Consider the following 16,697-nt stretch of genomic DNA (forward strand, 5'->3'; position numbering starts at 1 on the left):
TTAGAGAAATTTGGGGCTATTCAGAGGAGTGGTTGGAGGAGAGGTGGTGAGATTTAATGGAGATGTTAGTTCAAGAGAAGTGGTCGAGAGCCCAAGGTGGGATTTTGTAACCACACAGGGGCACAAGATATGACTATGGAATAGGCATTAAGCGTGAGTGAAGATGTTCCTATGACCTAGCCCTACGTCCTGCCTTCTCAGAGCAGGGTCCAGGCAGGTATCCAGGATATAAGTGGAGGACCACACGAAGAAAGAGCTAAGAACTTCCTGCAGAAACGCCCGACAGTCTGCACCAAGGCAGCAGCTCAAGTCAGCAGGATCACCAATCAGTCAGCCAGTGCCAGTGGTGGCCAGTATTGGTCAGCAGGGAAATTTACTGTAGGAAGAGGAAAAGCTATTTTGTTAAGGTACAGTTACATAAATAAAGTTGATTAGAGGCTTGTAAAGGAAACAGTAAAATTATATGGGCATATGTATTTTCAATGTTCTGTCTTATTGGTAGAAGTAGGATGTATTGAATCATCAGAATTACATATATACCTCTCAGGGGTATAACAGGAATTTTTGATCAGCAAGGGACTTGGAAATGCACACACTTTAGAAAGGAGAATGTGCAGTTTGATCTTCTTGAGATTCTAAGAGAAAGGGAGAGATTGGGTACTGTATTAGTTTCTAATGGCTGCTGTAACAAACTGCCACATACTTAGAGGCTTAAAATGACACAAATGTATTACCTTCCAGTTCTAAGGGTCAGAAGTCTGAAGTGGGTTTTGCTGGGCTGAAATCAAGGTGTCAGCAGGACCGTGTTCCTTCTGGAGGCTTTAGGGGAGAATCCATTCCTCTGCCTTTTCTACCTTTTAGAAGCAGGCTGCATTCCTTGGCTCATGGCCCCCTTCCATCTCTAAACCCTGCGAACCCCGTTCAATGTTTGGGTTTTGACCCTGGTCCCTGACACAGGGCTCCTGAAACCCTTGTAATCTCCTGAGTGATAGGAGTCTTTTGTTCTAATGAGGTGACTCTGGGTGGGCTTATGGATGGCTCCTGGCTGGGGCTGGTCACCAGAAAGACCAAGCCATGATTAGAAGCTTGGAACTTTTAGGCCCACCCCCCATTCTCTTGAGAAGGGAGAAAGTCTGGACATGGAATTAATAATTGATCATGCCTACATAAGGAAGCCTCCAAAAAATCCCAATAGTACGGGATCCAGAGAGCTTCCAGTTGGTGAACATATCTACATGGGGAGGGTGACGAACCCCAACTCCACAGGGAAGAAGGTCCTGTGCTTGGGACCCTCCCAGACCTCGCCCTATGTATCTCTGTGTCTGGCTGCTTATCTGTATCCTTTATCATATCCTTTAATAAACTGGTAAGTGTAAGTAAGTGTTTCCCTGAGTCCTGTGAGACACCCTACAGATTAATCAAACCCAAGGAACGGGTTGTGGGAACCTCTGATTTGTAGCCAATTTGGACAGAAGTTGTGGGTAACCCGGGAACCTACTATGACTGGCATCTGAAGTGAGTTGGGGGCTGTCTTACGGGATTGAGACCTTAACTTGTGGGATCTTATACTATTTCCAGGTAGAGTGTCAGAATTGAGTTAAATTGTAGGACACCCAGCTGGTGTCAGAGAATTGCCTGGCGTGAGGAGAAAAATCCCCACACATCTGGTGTCAGAAGTACTGTGACACGCTGCTATATATAAGATAGATAACTAATAAGGACCTACTGTATAGCACAGGGAACTCTACTCAATACTCCACAATGGTCTATATGGGAAAAGAATCTAAAAAAGAGTGGATATATACATATGTTTAACTGATTTACTTTGTTGTACACCTGAAACTAATACAACATTGTAACTCAACTAGACTCCAATAAAAATTTTTTAAAAAGTACTGTGAATGTGGTAGTTTCAGATGAAAGGAAAAACACAGGAAAAGGAAGACTGGATTTTTCCCTACACAGCATCCCAACAGTGAAGTATGTATATGGGATCTGGTTTACAAAGCAGGTGAGGGGAAGATGGAAAGATACAGTTAGGCTCCAGGGAAAATGGGCAGTGAGGGATGGCTTGCAGCTGTGGGAAATGATTAGTCAAGGGAAACAAAGGCATGGAATACAAAGCCTTATGGGATAGTGACCATCATTCCTACTTTAGAAATACAACACAAATGTGCTACTGGATTCCTTAGGAAACTGGGGGCCTCTCAGTGGGAGGGAAACCTGGAGACTGAATGTGAGAAGGGGTGAATAGGAGAGTGTGTTTGCACCCCCTTTGATACATGCACTTTCTAAATGATGATGCACAAAAGGGAACCGGGTAGGAAGAGCATCTGATTAGGAAGGGAATGAAAAGCAGAGCAGCACTGCAGACACCGAAGAAGAAAGTTTGGTTCTCATTAATTCGTTCATCTATTTTCTTCACGTTGGAGAAGATGGGGAGGAGAGAAAATATAAAGAAAGAATTCCTTAATTATGGGTCACCCAGAGGAAAGATATGCAATAGAGAAACTCGGGATGAGGGAAGGGACATGGAGGTGAATTTAGCCCCTCAGAAAGAAGAGCATATACCAGGCCACGTATTGTGGCCCTTCTAGATCTTGGTCTGGATACAGTCACCCTGGCTATAGTGTTACCTCTGATGGTTTCTCTTCTATCACCTAACGTGAGAAGCAAGGACCCTGTGGTGTCTGGAATCACATAAAAGCAATGTCATAATGACCTCTTGGGCCCCCTTTCTTTCCCCCCTGAAACTATCATTAGACATTAAGTTCACGGACCTCTATCACCCTAGCATGTTTTTAATAGACCCTTAGGGTATGCAGTCCCTTGCTGTCTTATTTCATTAATTACATTTCATGATCACAGAAGGTCAGGAAGCAGAGGAGGAACCAGCTCCAATTTCAGGGTGCAGCAGTGATCTCAGACATGCGCAAGCAAGGTGATGGTAAAAAATCAATTCAGCAGTCAGCTGTGGTGCACAAATGGCTCCCAGGGATGGGGTAAGGACGAGCCGAGTACAGGAGCAGTTATAAAATGACACAAAGCCATCTCTCCATGTGGGGCCGCACGGTGTGATCCAGGCAGTGACTGGCTAGAGCTCAGTGCCACTAAGGCTGGGGAAACATAGCAAAATATAGAGACTTTTCAGACAATTTTGAACTAAAACATACAGATTTTTGCATTCTCAAAGTTGGCTTGTCCAGTGCTGTAAGGCTGGGGTGAATAAAAAGTGGACCCCTTGAGGACTCTTGCAAAGAAGACTAAGACCTCATCTATTTGGCAACTTCAACTACTGAGGAAACATAGGTAAGATAAGTGACCAAAAGGGGCTCTGAGCAGAGTCTACAATGAAATAAACTCTATGCCCCAAGGCTCACTGTCTGTTATTTGGAAGAGCACACCTCACGAAGACTCTTTCCTCTTGCTTTAGGATGGAGATTAAAGAACTTGATTATTTGATTTCCTGGTGTGGTAGATCAGTTTTAAAAATGGAGTCTATTTCCCCAGTCCTTGAATCTGATCTGAGATTGTGACTTCCTTTAGTCAATAAAATGCAGCCCAAGTGTCAGAGTGCCACTTCCAAGCCTCAAGAAGCTTTGCATGCTTCTGCTCTCTTTCTTGGAATCCTACTATCCCCAGGTGAACAAGGTCAAACTAGCCTGCTGGAAGATGGGAGACCATGAGAAGGACTGCCCAATGGTCCCAGCTGAGGTCATCCTAAACCAGCTGAACCAAACATGTGAGAGATCCCAGGCAAGATCAGCAGAGCAGCCAACCCAATCCATGGACGCACACAGACAAGAGGGTGGCCCAGTGGACACAGACATGTGTACATAGACATGTGAGCACACATACTGGCACATAAACATGTGAGCAGTAGTAAATGCATATTGTTTGAAGACACTCAGTTTTCAGGGTTTTTTTTTTTTTTTAGGTGGTTTGTTACTCAGCAATAGCTAACTGATACACCTGGCCTGGTACAGGTTGGAAATGGGAGTTGTTTAGAGATGAAGAAGGGCTATTGGAGATAAGCCATGTTGACAGGAACAAGAAGACAAACCAGCAACTAAAAATCATAAACAGAGACTCAAAGAACATAATGGTCTGGGGCCGTTTAGGGAAAGGGAAGCATTTTGTGGCACTTGATTCTGATCACTGACAGAGTTTTAAAGCACAAAATAAGAACACTGACCCTGAGTTATCCAGAAAACTTAACTGAAATGCAGCATCCTTTCTTTAAGAAGGCAAGGGTATGTTTAAGAAATATTTTCATTCAACATAGTTAAAATGAAAAGCTTAAGGTGTTAAGCATTATTTATCTGGAAAATTCATCTGTGTGTGCAGGGACCATACTTTCTGAAGCAAAAATTGGGTGACATTTCAAACAGACTTTTGTGCTGCTTCCAGGAAATGTAGTTTGGTTGCCATGATGTTGCAGTTTTGGGGACATTTGACCACTCATGGGAACAATGAGACAAAATAGGTGAAATCAGGATGACCCAAGCAAGTCTGTGCAGAAGAGCCAACCTCTTCACGTACGGCCCCTCCTTCCTCAAAGGTGCCAGGTTAGTGGTGCCATAGGAGGCACCCAGGGGAGACACACAGATTGCAGGCTGCAGGGCCAGCCTCCGGCAGCCTGCGGGGCTCTCTGTGCTGGAGACTGAAAAGAGAGAGGGTGGGAAGAATTTCACTAACACAGAACTGCCATCTGCAGGGCCAGCCTCATTCCTTGGCCTGCCCTCTGTTCCTCTGGACACCACACACCCAGTTCATGCAATTCTGCTACTTTCCAAAGCACCACACTGGAAAATAATAACAATCGTTCACATTCATTGAATGCGCTGTGTCAAGGGCTGGATCAAGCTCTTGCCGTGGATTCACCCATGAACCCTATTAGTTAAGTACTACTACTCTCTCCCCTTTCAAGAGGTGGAACAGAGGCAGAGAGAGGTGAAGCAAATTGCCCAAGGTCACACAGTTAGACAATGGCAGAGGCAGAATCCAAACCCAGATGACTGGCTCCGCACCCACCCCCTAAATTGTTCTGTTCTGTTCTGCTCCTTCAGTTTGCAAAGTTTCCTTTTTCTCTTCCCAGCTGGGTCTGGCTGCACCCTTTGACCCAGCCTTGACTCTTGCTTTTTTTAGAACTGGGCCTTTATGATCACCAGTCCTCCTGCCCTCTCCCCAATTTCAGTTCTCAGGGAACTAAGTGAAAAACGATGTGCACCTGTTCTCAGGGGGCTGCGGTCCTTTGCCTGATGGCCTTTGGCTAATTACCACCCTCACCTGGAGCAGGCCCAGGGAACCCAGATCCGTCAAGGGGAAGTGGCGCCCACCTGAGATAGCTCAGCTGTCACCTCTGGCGAGCAGAGCAGTCGCACCCAAGGCCAGCTGCCAGCGCCACCTCCCTATCCCCACCCCCGCAGAGCTGCTGACAGAGACCAAGGCTCCAGGCTGCTTTATCTCCTGCTAACACCCGTCTCCTCTCCCTCCTCCTCTATCTGGGGGTTTCCTGGTGGCTCTAATGAAAAACCCTTGTGTCACATTGAAAAGTTGCCAGTTATTGCTGCTGGGAATAAAGTGCAGTCTCTGCTGGGTGGAGACTCATGAAAGCTTCAAGCTGCGGAGCGAGGAGTGCAGGGTTGGCATGAATAATCTCTTCAGTATGAGCAGCCTCTCAAGCATAATTAGATGGTACCCGGTGGTAAACAAACCAACAATAGGCGCGTCCAGCTCCCCTCCCCCACCGTGGCTGTCTCCTTTCCCGCCTTGCACACCTGCACAGCTGGCCTCCCTCATGCTGACTGGTTTGGGATCTCTCCCTACACCCCAAAGATAAGACCAAGCTGGGTGTCCCCTTTGAGGTGAGCTCTCAGGTCACTGTGAGTGGTGGGCAGTGGCTTCCCCAAATCCTCGGAGACCTGGTCAGTCCACCGCAGAGAATTCAAACTGCAGGTTCCTCGACCTACTCGGAATCACTGAATCCAATTCCCTAGCACTACGCCTTGGGAATCTCCATTCTTAACCCCCTCGTTCACCTGGATGATCACGCTCAAAACCACTGACCCTAGCAGCCAGACCCAGGGAAAGATGCTCCCGCATACATGCTCTCCTAGGACTGCGAACTTTAAAGTGCCCTTGCAAGGCTAGCTCTGACTCTCACAGTATCCCAGGACAGCCATTTCTATCCCTTTTTCACAGAGAAAGAAGCTTGTAGTTCCTCACAGGCTATGACACCAATGGAGTCAAGGTCCTCCCAGCTATCTCACTAACAAGCACTCTTCTGGGACAAAGGCAACCACAGTGAGATCTAAAAAGCAACCTGAGAGGCTGTACTCCGGAAGCCCCACATTATGATAGTGGGGTGCGGTGGCTCCCCAGCCGCCAGGCTAAAACTGTGACCCCAGAACACTCGTCTAGATGTGAGCTCCAGCCATGGCAACCTTCTCAAGCACGTGCACTGGGGAAAATGGGAATATCAGTGATTCTCAAAGGGGTCGATTTTGTCCCCTCCTGGGGACATTTGGCAACGTCTGGAGACATTTTTGGTTGTCATAAACTGTGAGGTGGGGTTTTGGCATCTAGTGGGTAGAGGTCAGGGATGCTGCAACACATCTTATCATGTACAGGGCAGCCTTCTGCAACAAACAAGTATTCGGCCCAGAATGTCAATCGTGACACTACTGAGAAGTCCTGGAATAGATACAAGATGCCATTAAAGAGATGAGCCCATATCCAGGGATGTCCTTGGCCACCTGAGGGCAAAGTGTGAATTCCGGTTTGGCGTTGGGTGTGGAGTGTTCTTTGCCTCAATCTGCTGTTATTTATCTAGAAAGAAGATGTGGATGAACCCAGGGGCCAGCAGAGAAAGGCTTACAGGTTGAACACACAGCCAGCCCTCTGCGTGAGGTGGGCTTAAAGGACCCACTTTACTGTTATAGCCAATAAATAGTAAGACCGGCTTAAGCCCTTGAGCTTTCAGATACTGGTCATTGCTTTACCAGTGGCATATGGATGAACAAACCTTCAGCTTGGGGCTGCTTGCTCAGAGTTATTCCATACAGACTCCCCAGGTGGTCTCCCCTCTTCACGGAGAGTTCAAACACAGACCGTTTCGTTGACAAAATTGAGTTTCCCACGAGTTAACAAGGTGGAACCAGCTCCTGGTGCAGATTGTAGCACAAATGCCCTGGCGGAAGCCAGGCTGGAGGTCCCAAATATTTTCTTTACAGTTGATTCCATGCAGTTGGCTGGTTGATGGTGTGTGGAAGTGGAACGTCTCCTGATGGACCAGTCCCCTCCTGTTTGTGCAGCTAGCACCTCAAAGGGCATACGTAATTTCTTTCCCCTTATAAAGTGAATCTGGGCATTTTATAGCCGAAAAGGGAGCAATTCCATTTGAATTAATCAAGAGGCTGAAGGTAAAAGTGCATTAGGTAGCTTTTAAGGATGTTCTTCCTTGATTGACAAGGTCCCTCGGCCACCCCCCTGAAAAGCTTTAGCAACAGAACATTTCTTGACATCACTCAAGGGAGGTCTGCTATCTTAGCTGTACTCACACAGGGTCTGTAGTTTTTTCACCCATCAGTTTAAGAAATGACTGTGGTTTGCCTCTTGGTACACACTTGTTAGCCATAACCCTGTAACATTTCTCCTTTGTTAAATTAGAAGAAAGTAGTAATATTATTAAGGGGAAACATACCTTTCAGCCACTTTGGACATTTTTAAACGATGCCTGTCAATCTGTGCATTCAAAAATGTTATCTGGGGAAAGGCAGAACAGAAGTGTTAAGACCAAACTGGAATTTTTTCCCCCCTTTCACCCCAGGAACCCCAAACCTGTATTTCTACCAAGATCCAAACATCTCCTCTGGACAGACTTCTCCAGCCCTCCAACTCGACACTCCAGCAACCATTTTGCCCTTTTGGAAATTCCTACCACACTAAGAAACACACTCTACAATTTAGCCTACGTCACATATTCTCCTGTGTTGTGTTACAGCTTAAGTCTTTTTTTTTTTTTTAACAGATCTTTATTGGAGTATAATTGCTTCACAATACTGTGTTTCTGTTCTACAATAAAGTGAATCAGCCATATGCATACATATATCCCCGTATCTCTTCCCTCTTGCGTCTCCCTCCCACCCTCCCTATCCCTCCCCTCTAGATGGTCACAAAGCACTGAGCTGATCTCCCTGTGCTATGCGGCTGCTTCCCACTAGCTATCTGTTTTACATTTGGTAGTGTATATATGTCCATGCCACCCTCTCACTTCGTCCCAGCTTACCCTTCCCCCTCCCCATGTCCTCAAGTCCATTCTCTATGTCTACGTCTTTATTCCTGCCCTGCCACTAGATTCATCAGTACCATTTTTTTTTTTTTTTTTTAGATTCCATATATATGTGTTAGCATACGGCATTTGTTTTTCTCTTTCTGACTTACTTCACTCTGTATGACAGACTCTAGGTCCATCCACCTCATTACAAATAACTCAGTTTCGTTTCTCTTTATGGCTGAGTAATATTCCATTGTATATATTGCCACATCTTCTTTACCCAGAAGTGAATGAAAACTTAAATATAGTATATATTCTACAAAGCTTAGCAACAGCATGGAGGTAACACACACACCATAAGGATCTGGTTTGGCTCATCTCCAGTGATCTCCTACCCAACTTTCACACCTACATCATGCCCATGTGCTTGGTGTACTTAACTGGCACTGAGTAGCTATTTTCCATACATCTGTTTCCTTTTCCCCACCCAATAATAAAGTTGTCAAGGGAAGGCACCTCACAGTTTATGCCTTTGGGTGCCCCCTAGAAGCCAGTAAAGCATAATGTAAAGTCAAGTCACTTCATTACCAGTGAACCCCTGGAAAGCAGTAATGTAATTAGGCATTGTCTGTGACCTGGGTTGACCAGTTAACTCCTCATCATGAAGGAGGATAACATGGAACCAAATAATGCTGAAATGGCATTGTGGGTAGGGTTTGCTTTATCTGTCAACCTTCGTTTTGAATCAGAGCAATAAAGTTGGTGGTCCTGAGCTGGCTTACTCTGGAAGTGCAATACAATTTTAAGGACCCTGTGACACGAGTCCCTCCTGCCTCCAGCTCCCACAGCGTCTTGGGGGAAACCCGACTGCGGCAGTCAGCCCATGGTGTCGGGGTAACCCATTTATGTCCTTTTCTAGTAACTGCTGGAGTAACTCGGTGGAGAATTTGTCTTCTCGAGCCTCCGTGAATTATTCACACACAGCGCCCAAAGGTTCAAGTCACCCACAGCTGGGTTCCACCGTGCTTTCCAGGAACTCAAAGCACACTCAGCCTCCAGAGGTGGACATTCAAAAGGTTTTCAAGCCGGCCACATCTCCTCCTTAGAGTGCAGTGGCCCATTCATTCACCTGTTTCCGGATGTCCTCTTTTGTAGTTTTCCTGATTGGCTGACTGGGGACGTGCACTGGGCTTTGCGACTGGGATTCTTCCGTCACGCCGTACACTGACTAGAGAAGAAACAAGAATATTGAATCATGCACCCTCAGAGTTGAAGGGGGTCCGAAGGGTCAGCTAGTTCAAGCGCTCATCTCATGCTTCCAATCCCCTCCGTGACATCCTGACAATAAGGGAGTGGCCTCTGCTTGAAATTCTCCAATAATGGGAACTCTGCCTCTTGAGGCAGCTGGTCCATCTTTGAGCTACCACTATTAGAAAGTCCTTCCTTTCATTGAGCTTAAATGGTCTCCTTGTATATCAGTGTTTCTCCAAATACAGTCCATAGACCATCTGCAAAGAGTTATCTTGGGTACTCGGTAAACAGGTACATTGCCGAGTTCTACCCAAGACCTCCTGAATCAGAATCTTTGTGGGTGGGGTTCGGGAACCTGCACTTTTATCAAATGCCCCAGGTGATTCTGAGACACAGGAAAGTTCAGGAACAATTCCTGAAGATTATGCAGGAAGATAAAGATCCCCTCTAGATTTTCTGTTTGTCAGCAGATGACATGCCTGTCTGGTACAAACTTGAGATGGCAGGGTTTCCGGTTTTTTCCTTTTAAGCTGACCAGTTTTCTGGACACAGATTTTCCACTTGCCCACAGCTATAGCTACTTTTTAATCTGTTCCTTTTGTGAGAGACAGATTAAAGACAATCTTTGTTCTGGGAAAGAAATAAAACACTGAAGGGTATGCAATTTATAGCTGAAATCTATAAAATCAAGAAAGGCTCAGGGTGCATGTGGGCTCCATGAAATTCTGGAATATTAGAATTAGGGGGCCTTTAAAGACTAAATGGGGACATTTTAAGACTAACATTAAAGTATAATACAGTGGGCATCAATATCTCAATGAAGAACAAAATATATAAGTAAATTCAAGAAGTTGATATATATGTCACGTCACATATATATTGATAGAGGAGAGAGAGCCACTGCCCCTTCCAGTATAGTGAAACACAAATGATCACTGGATCATTCACAGTGGGGTGAGATGGTGATTTGACTTTGGGAGATCTAGCTATACTAAAAGACTTGCATTTGTGTCAAAGTACCAAGCTGGCCTTCGCCTGTGGTGTTGCCCTACTTATGTTTCCCTTCCTCTCTGCTGTCTCCCTAGAGCCAACTGCTACTTACCCTTTAGATCTCTGCACCCTCGAGCCTGCTATGGAAACCCTTGGGAAGCCCCTGGTCTGGCGCACCTTCCTGGTCTTCCTGAACTGTCCCGTACTTCCCACCGTTGCCTGCTGGCTTGCTTCATGCCTACCAGGCTGTGGGCTTTGTAAGACTTGCCACTATATTTCCGCAGCCAGAACGGTGCCAAGCACACGCCAGCCACTCCATAAATATTTGTAGAATCAATGACATGGTTTCAAAGGATGAAACGGGGAAGAACTACAAATAGTAAATTATTATTTGAACAGTACCGGAAATGGAAGGGCGATCCCAAGAATTTTTAATTCAGCTAAACTAGCGAACCTTTTTAACCTTTTGCGGGTTCTTCAAACGTCGACATTTTCTGATATCCATTTCTGTTGTGTTCACACAGCCTGGCTGAGAAAAAAAATCATCATATAAATTACTAAGTGAAAATCATACTTTCCAAGTTGGCTCAAGTGACACCATCAGAACCGATCTTTATCTTTTCCATTACAGATAATACATGCCTATCCCCATTTTGCCATTTACAGTTGTTTTTTTTTTTTTACAAAGGTGTTTCACCTTCAGTATGTGTTCCTCCACAGAGTTCTCATGTGAATTAAAACAGCTTACCTCATATTACCTAAGGATGATAAGTAGAGAGTACAGTGTACAGTTTATAAGAGTAAACTTATTATTTAAATTGGCGGATGGCTTCAGTCAGAGCCTTTGTTCTTTCATATACCTAACCATTTAAAACCACTCCACTATCAGGATAGGGAATTGTTTTTTTTTTTTTTTGGTTTTGCTTTTAATCAGACTTAAGGAAGGCTGACATAGTTTATTCGTTTTAGTTCCATTTCATGAGGAAAATGTAAGATTTATTTTAGTAATACAAAATTAGAAATGCGTGAAACCTCATTATTCGTGGATTTTGTATTTGTGATTTTGCCTACGTGCTAAAATTTATTTATAACCCCCAAGTCAGGGCTTGTGGTGCCTTCATGGTCATTTGTGGACATGCGCAGAGCAGGAAAAATGTTGAGTTGCCAGACCTGCGTGTTCCCGGTGAGGTGCCTTCTTATATCATCTCATGCTGCAAACAAGTGTCCTTTGCACAGTATATTTAGCACCAGTTTTACACATTTTTGTGTTTTTGTTGGTGATTTTGCCGAGCGTTCCTAAGTACAGGAAGGCTGGGATGTGCTTTATGGAGAAAATAGGTATGTTAGATAAGCTCCATCTAGGCGTGAGCTATAGTGCTCTTGGCTGCGAGTTCAATGTCAGTGATCAACCATATACATTAAATAAGGTGTCTTTAAACCGAAACACACTTTAAACAAGGTTACGTATTGATCGGTTGATGAAAATGTGACTGGAGGCTTGCAAGAACCTAACCCTGTATCTCTCCCAGGATAATGGTTCAGCATCCGCTAATTCAGTGTTCTCAGCGACTTCATAGAACATAACCACTGTAACAACAACGGTTGCATTTGAAAGAGAATATTCTAGAAGTTGGAATTGAATGACAGTAGAAATGGAAATTGCTTAATTTAGGACTGGAAACTTCAGGGCCCAAAGTTCCCCAGGTGGAATTCCCACAGCTCCCCATTTCCAATTCCATGTTTTCATGGATGGATAATTTTTAAAAGGTGGAACTGACATATATTCCAGAAAATCTACTAAGATGATATGAATGAATGGCAAAACCAATTTCACAAAGCTTAGCAATTTTCTTAAGAGTGAGACGCCTGGTGGCTAAAGACAGTCTTTTCTTTTAAGCGAAGGAAGAGAGAAAATGTAAAACTTAGAGAACTAAGCAGCGCTTTCTCACCACTGGCCTGTGGACATCCCAAAAGGCTCGTTCTTGACTATCCAAAATTTTCCTCTCTGTCTTGTCCTTTTTCCGATCAATCCTGAAAGAGTGAAAAAAGGGAAATCAGAGGCTTTTAATTCTGTTTTTCCTCCTGATCCATGTGTCAGCTCTGTTCTCCCTTTTTTAGGAGCTTAGTGTGCACAGGGCTCTTGGCACCTGTGTGATCCCTGCTTTCTGCAGAGCTGTACAATATAGGTGTATAGTTCCCTCAAGGAAACCGCAAGAAGCCCACACATGGTAAGAGAGCTTGTTTTCAGCTAGGTTGCAAATGACCAATTATGTGTAATGAACAGGGTGAGCCTAATGAGGGTTCAGGAATGCAGCTGTCCATTTGAATTATTAAGATTTGGATTATTAAGAGCTGCATAAGTTGTTGACATGCCCCGCATCAAAGCGGCTACTATTACATATTCAAATTATGGGAAGGAATATAACCATAGGCTTGTAGTGTTTCATCCTCAAATTTGAAAGTTTGCTTTAGATTCAGAATCAGTAGAAATGTCTTCAAAATGCTGCAGTTATGTGTTTTAAAAGTCACTTAAACCATCTGGCTTCCTAAAAGCAAAGTAATAACCCTAGTGTGTGACAAGATCTAGAAGGCAAATATCACTGGCCTCAGCTGGGGGAGGTACACATTGCAAGACAGACAGACAGACAGACAGATTCTTTATGTTGTGATCGCATATATAAGAGCCTTAAAAAAAAAAGCCTGTATTACTTCATATTATCTAAGTAAAAAGTAACTCAGATTAATTGCTTTGTAACTGCTGGTTCTTGGCTCTCTTGGGAGAACTTAGTTTATTGGACTGAAATAAAGTCATAATAACCCTGTGATTTCTGTGATAGTTATTGTGTACTTAAATGGCCCACAATTATAATGTAATCACAGAGTTCATCAAAAAAGTGAATCGAGAAATACTGTATATGTACAAAGTGGCACTTTTCCCTCCTTTTATAACATTCGATGCTGTGTGATCCCGAAAGTGTTAATCAGCCCTCCTCTTCACTTCCCGGAGGCTTCTGAGTGGCTCAATCCTGCCTCCTTCTCACCCACTCACCCACCCTCCCGCTCTCTCCTTCCTCAGGGGCCAAGGCTCTTCCTGATGCAGCTCAGCATCCAGTGTCTGGTGTCCACCTCCCTCGGGGGTTTCTGGGAGAACCCGGGTGGTGGGCAGGCCTGTGGGTTCATGGGTGGGGGGTAGAGACTGCAGAGGGAGGGGGAGAGCGATGACACCATGAGGACCACTGGACCCAATGACCTCAAGTCATTGCCATCTGTGACCGGACCTGTGATCAATGTCACCCACACTGACCAGAGAGCGCACAGGGGGTCCTCTGAAGACCCACGGGGGCGGCTCAGGTGCAAGTGGTGCCCAGAGAAAAGGTACTCACCTCCTCCCAGCTCAGCATCCCTTTCCCACCCCCTCCTCTGTCCCATTTCTTCCATTATCACTTGAAGCTAAATCAGAGCCCATTGCTAGAAAGGACAAGAGAGAACCGCACCTGAGCAAGTCCATTTCCCAGAATCAAAAGGATCTGGTTGATGACCATGTCTGTGGGGTGGGGGACATTTACTACCCACTTCTCCTGTTTCCTTAGACAGGAAGGAATTTCCACTACACTCTCTGGGAAGGAAGAATATGGGAAAAACACTCCAACTTTCTCCTCCTTTCATCTCTTGTAGACTTAACTTATTGGCAGATTTGAAAGAAGAAGTTTAGAAAGCTGGGGCTTCCCTGGTAGCGCAGTGGTTAAGAATCCACCTGCCAATGCAGGGAACAAGGGTTCAAGCCCTGGACCAGGAAGATCTCACATGCCGCAAAGCAAGGAAGCCCATGCGCCACAACTACTGAGCCTGCGCTCTACAGCCGGTGCTCCGCAACAAGAGAAGCCACCGCAATGAGAAGCCTGCACACCGCAATGAAGAGCAGCCCCCGCTCGCCGCAACTAGAGAAAGCCCGCGTGCAGCAGCGAAGACCCAACACAGCCAAAAATAAATAAATAAAATAAATAAATTAAAAAAAAAAAGAAATTCAGAAAGCTGAGGTCGGTCCTTCTGGGCCCTGGACTCTGCCCTGAGGTGCGGACGGCCCTGCAGATGCCCAGCTCTGCCCAGGATGTTTAATTCCAGGGTAAAGATCTGTGGTCACAGATTCAAAATCATGTCCTATAACTAGTTTATCAGTAACAATCTGACATCTCAGACTCCAAATGTCTGACTTCTGTGCCTTATTTTTGATTAGTTCTGAACCCCTCCCCTCGGGAGATACGGTGGAGGGGCCACTTGTTGGCCTGCCTAAAACTCCAGTATGTTTTCCTATGAAGACGAAATTTCCAGACCAACAAGTAAAGTGGGTCTGATGGTTTTTAGCCTATGAGCAGAGAAGAAGATTTGGAAATCTCCTTGGGAATTAGGTACATCTTCTTAGAACCAGAGTTCTACGTTTGGGAGGAACCCCATTGCCTGCTGAAACACACACTTTGGAAATTGTTTTAGAGTGCCATGGGTGACAGAGGTGCAACTTATCCATCCTGAACTTGATTTCTACTCAGTTGCTGTCACGAGAGAGACAGCGACTAACCACAGCTGGCTGGCCATGGAAGGAAACCCCACTCTCACACCACCTCTGAATTCCAGAGAGTTTTTTCTCTTTGCAAGGGTCTCTATTAAGTTCACCTACTTTACTTGTGCTTCTGCTTGCATAAAGATGAATTCCCACTTCCTTGCAAAGGCCCTCTGGAGTCTTGCTAAGTTTTCCTAATGAGAAATGAAAATCAACAAGAAGGCATTAATCATCGTAAGTTTGCACATCGACAGCTATGCTTATTACAAGGCAGCCATCTATTTTGGTTATTCCCAACAAAACAGTAGGGCCCCACTTTAAATCCACTGGACGTAAACCCAATCTTACTTTGCACCAGACCCTGCTGTACAGAGCAGAACTATTAATATTCATTTACACACCCATTAAGTCTGACGTCTCTGTGGTTCCCCTGATTCCTCTTTTCTTGTGTGTTTTACAAGAGCATGACTCACACACACTTATAAAGGCCACTGAAGATAGGAAGAATTGGTTGTAGTTGTTCATGCAGGATTTAGGGAAGGGATGAGGGGTGTTTTTGCAACTGATTGCAAAACCAAGAATGGATGTCTCAAGACTTGTCTTCCAGCAAGCAGAGGGCTAGGAAGGTGGCAGGAAAGGAGAACGCAGAGGACCTGGCATTAACAACTTTGAAAGTCCAGACTCAAAAGTGGGAAAGAAGGGAGTGTCTAGGTTTGTGATGGTCATGAAAGGAAAACCCCAAAACAAAAAGAAAGAAAAGGCATCCAGGGTCACCTTTAGAGGAAGAGGGAAGAAGTCTTTTCTTGAAGCCTGTAGAGTAGCCTAGCAGCACAACAGGACGGTGGGGAGGGGCGTTTGACAGGTCCCCTAATGACCCGCCTAATCCTGATGGAATGCAAGGCGAGAGCCCACATTATGCTGTGTATTTTCATAGAGCTCATGCCAACACTAACTGATTACCTTCATTAGTGGATTATTAACATAAAAGGAGCTTCGGTTGAAGACAAACACACATGAACTCAGTTATTACCAAGGCTTGCTGTAGGAGTACCTCAAAAAAACTGTCCCTTTGATTTTCCCACTGTTCACAGGAAGCAAAGCTGGTAAAGCCTGAATGTCAGTCAACTGGGGAGCAGTTACATAAATAATGACACAGTCATACCATGGAATACTAGGCAGCCATTAAAAATGAGAATGTAGATGATTATTACTGATATGGAAAGATTCTCAACATCCTTACAGTATATGACTGGAAAAAGAAGCAGCTTACACTATAATGTTTGTGGTGTGATTCAAGTTTTCTTGTTAGAAAAAAAAATGTATGTACAGAAAAAAGCTTAGGAGAGAAGGATTGCAGGCTATTTTCTCTCCTTTCTTTGCTGTTTGAATTGTTGTTTTTACAAAGGGACGATGTAATCAGAAAAAATTAATAAAATTACTGAATTTTTTTTTTTTTTAAATTACTGAATTTTGAAAACAAAATGTCTTTTTAGTTTCTAACCACTTTTAGACAGAACTTCAACCTGAAAGAACATCTTAACACCATATTCTTTACAAATACCAAAGCAGAATATTGTAGGGTAAGAGAAAAGAAAACAGAATAAAATATGTCAGGAGTTGTGC

The 16,697-nt window shown here is 44.6% G+C and overlaps 1 protein-coding gene across 1 annotated transcript in view; it reads right to left on the reverse strand.

The window, feature by feature from the left end:
- The window catches only part of RGS6 (regulator of G protein signaling 6), a 588,332-nt gene that overhangs the window by 59,196 nt on the left and 512,439 nt on the right, over positions 1 to 16,697 (reverse strand). The window contains exons 8-12 of the mRNA XM_082451965.1: positions 15,192 to 15,268; positions 12,469 to 12,550; positions 10,974 to 11,048; positions 9,408 to 9,506; positions 7,706 to 7,767 (exon numbers count right to left, since the gene is read on the reverse strand). Of these exons, the coding sequence (XP_082308091.1) occupies positions 7,706 to 7,767; positions 9,408 to 9,506; positions 10,974 to 11,048; positions 12,469 to 12,550; positions 15,192 to 15,268 (395 nt within the window). The remainder of the gene's footprint in view (positions 1 to 7,705; positions 7,768 to 9,407; positions 9,507 to 10,973; positions 11,049 to 12,468; positions 12,551 to 15,191; positions 15,269 to 16,697) is intronic.

The sequence above is a fragment of the Balaenoptera physalus genome (genome assembly GCF_965194825.1).
Source record: "Balaenoptera physalus genome assembly, chromosome: 2".
In the NCBI taxonomy this organism is placed as follows: domain Eukaryota; kingdom Metazoa; phylum Chordata; class Mammalia; order Artiodactyla; family Balaenopteridae; genus Balaenoptera; species Balaenoptera physalus.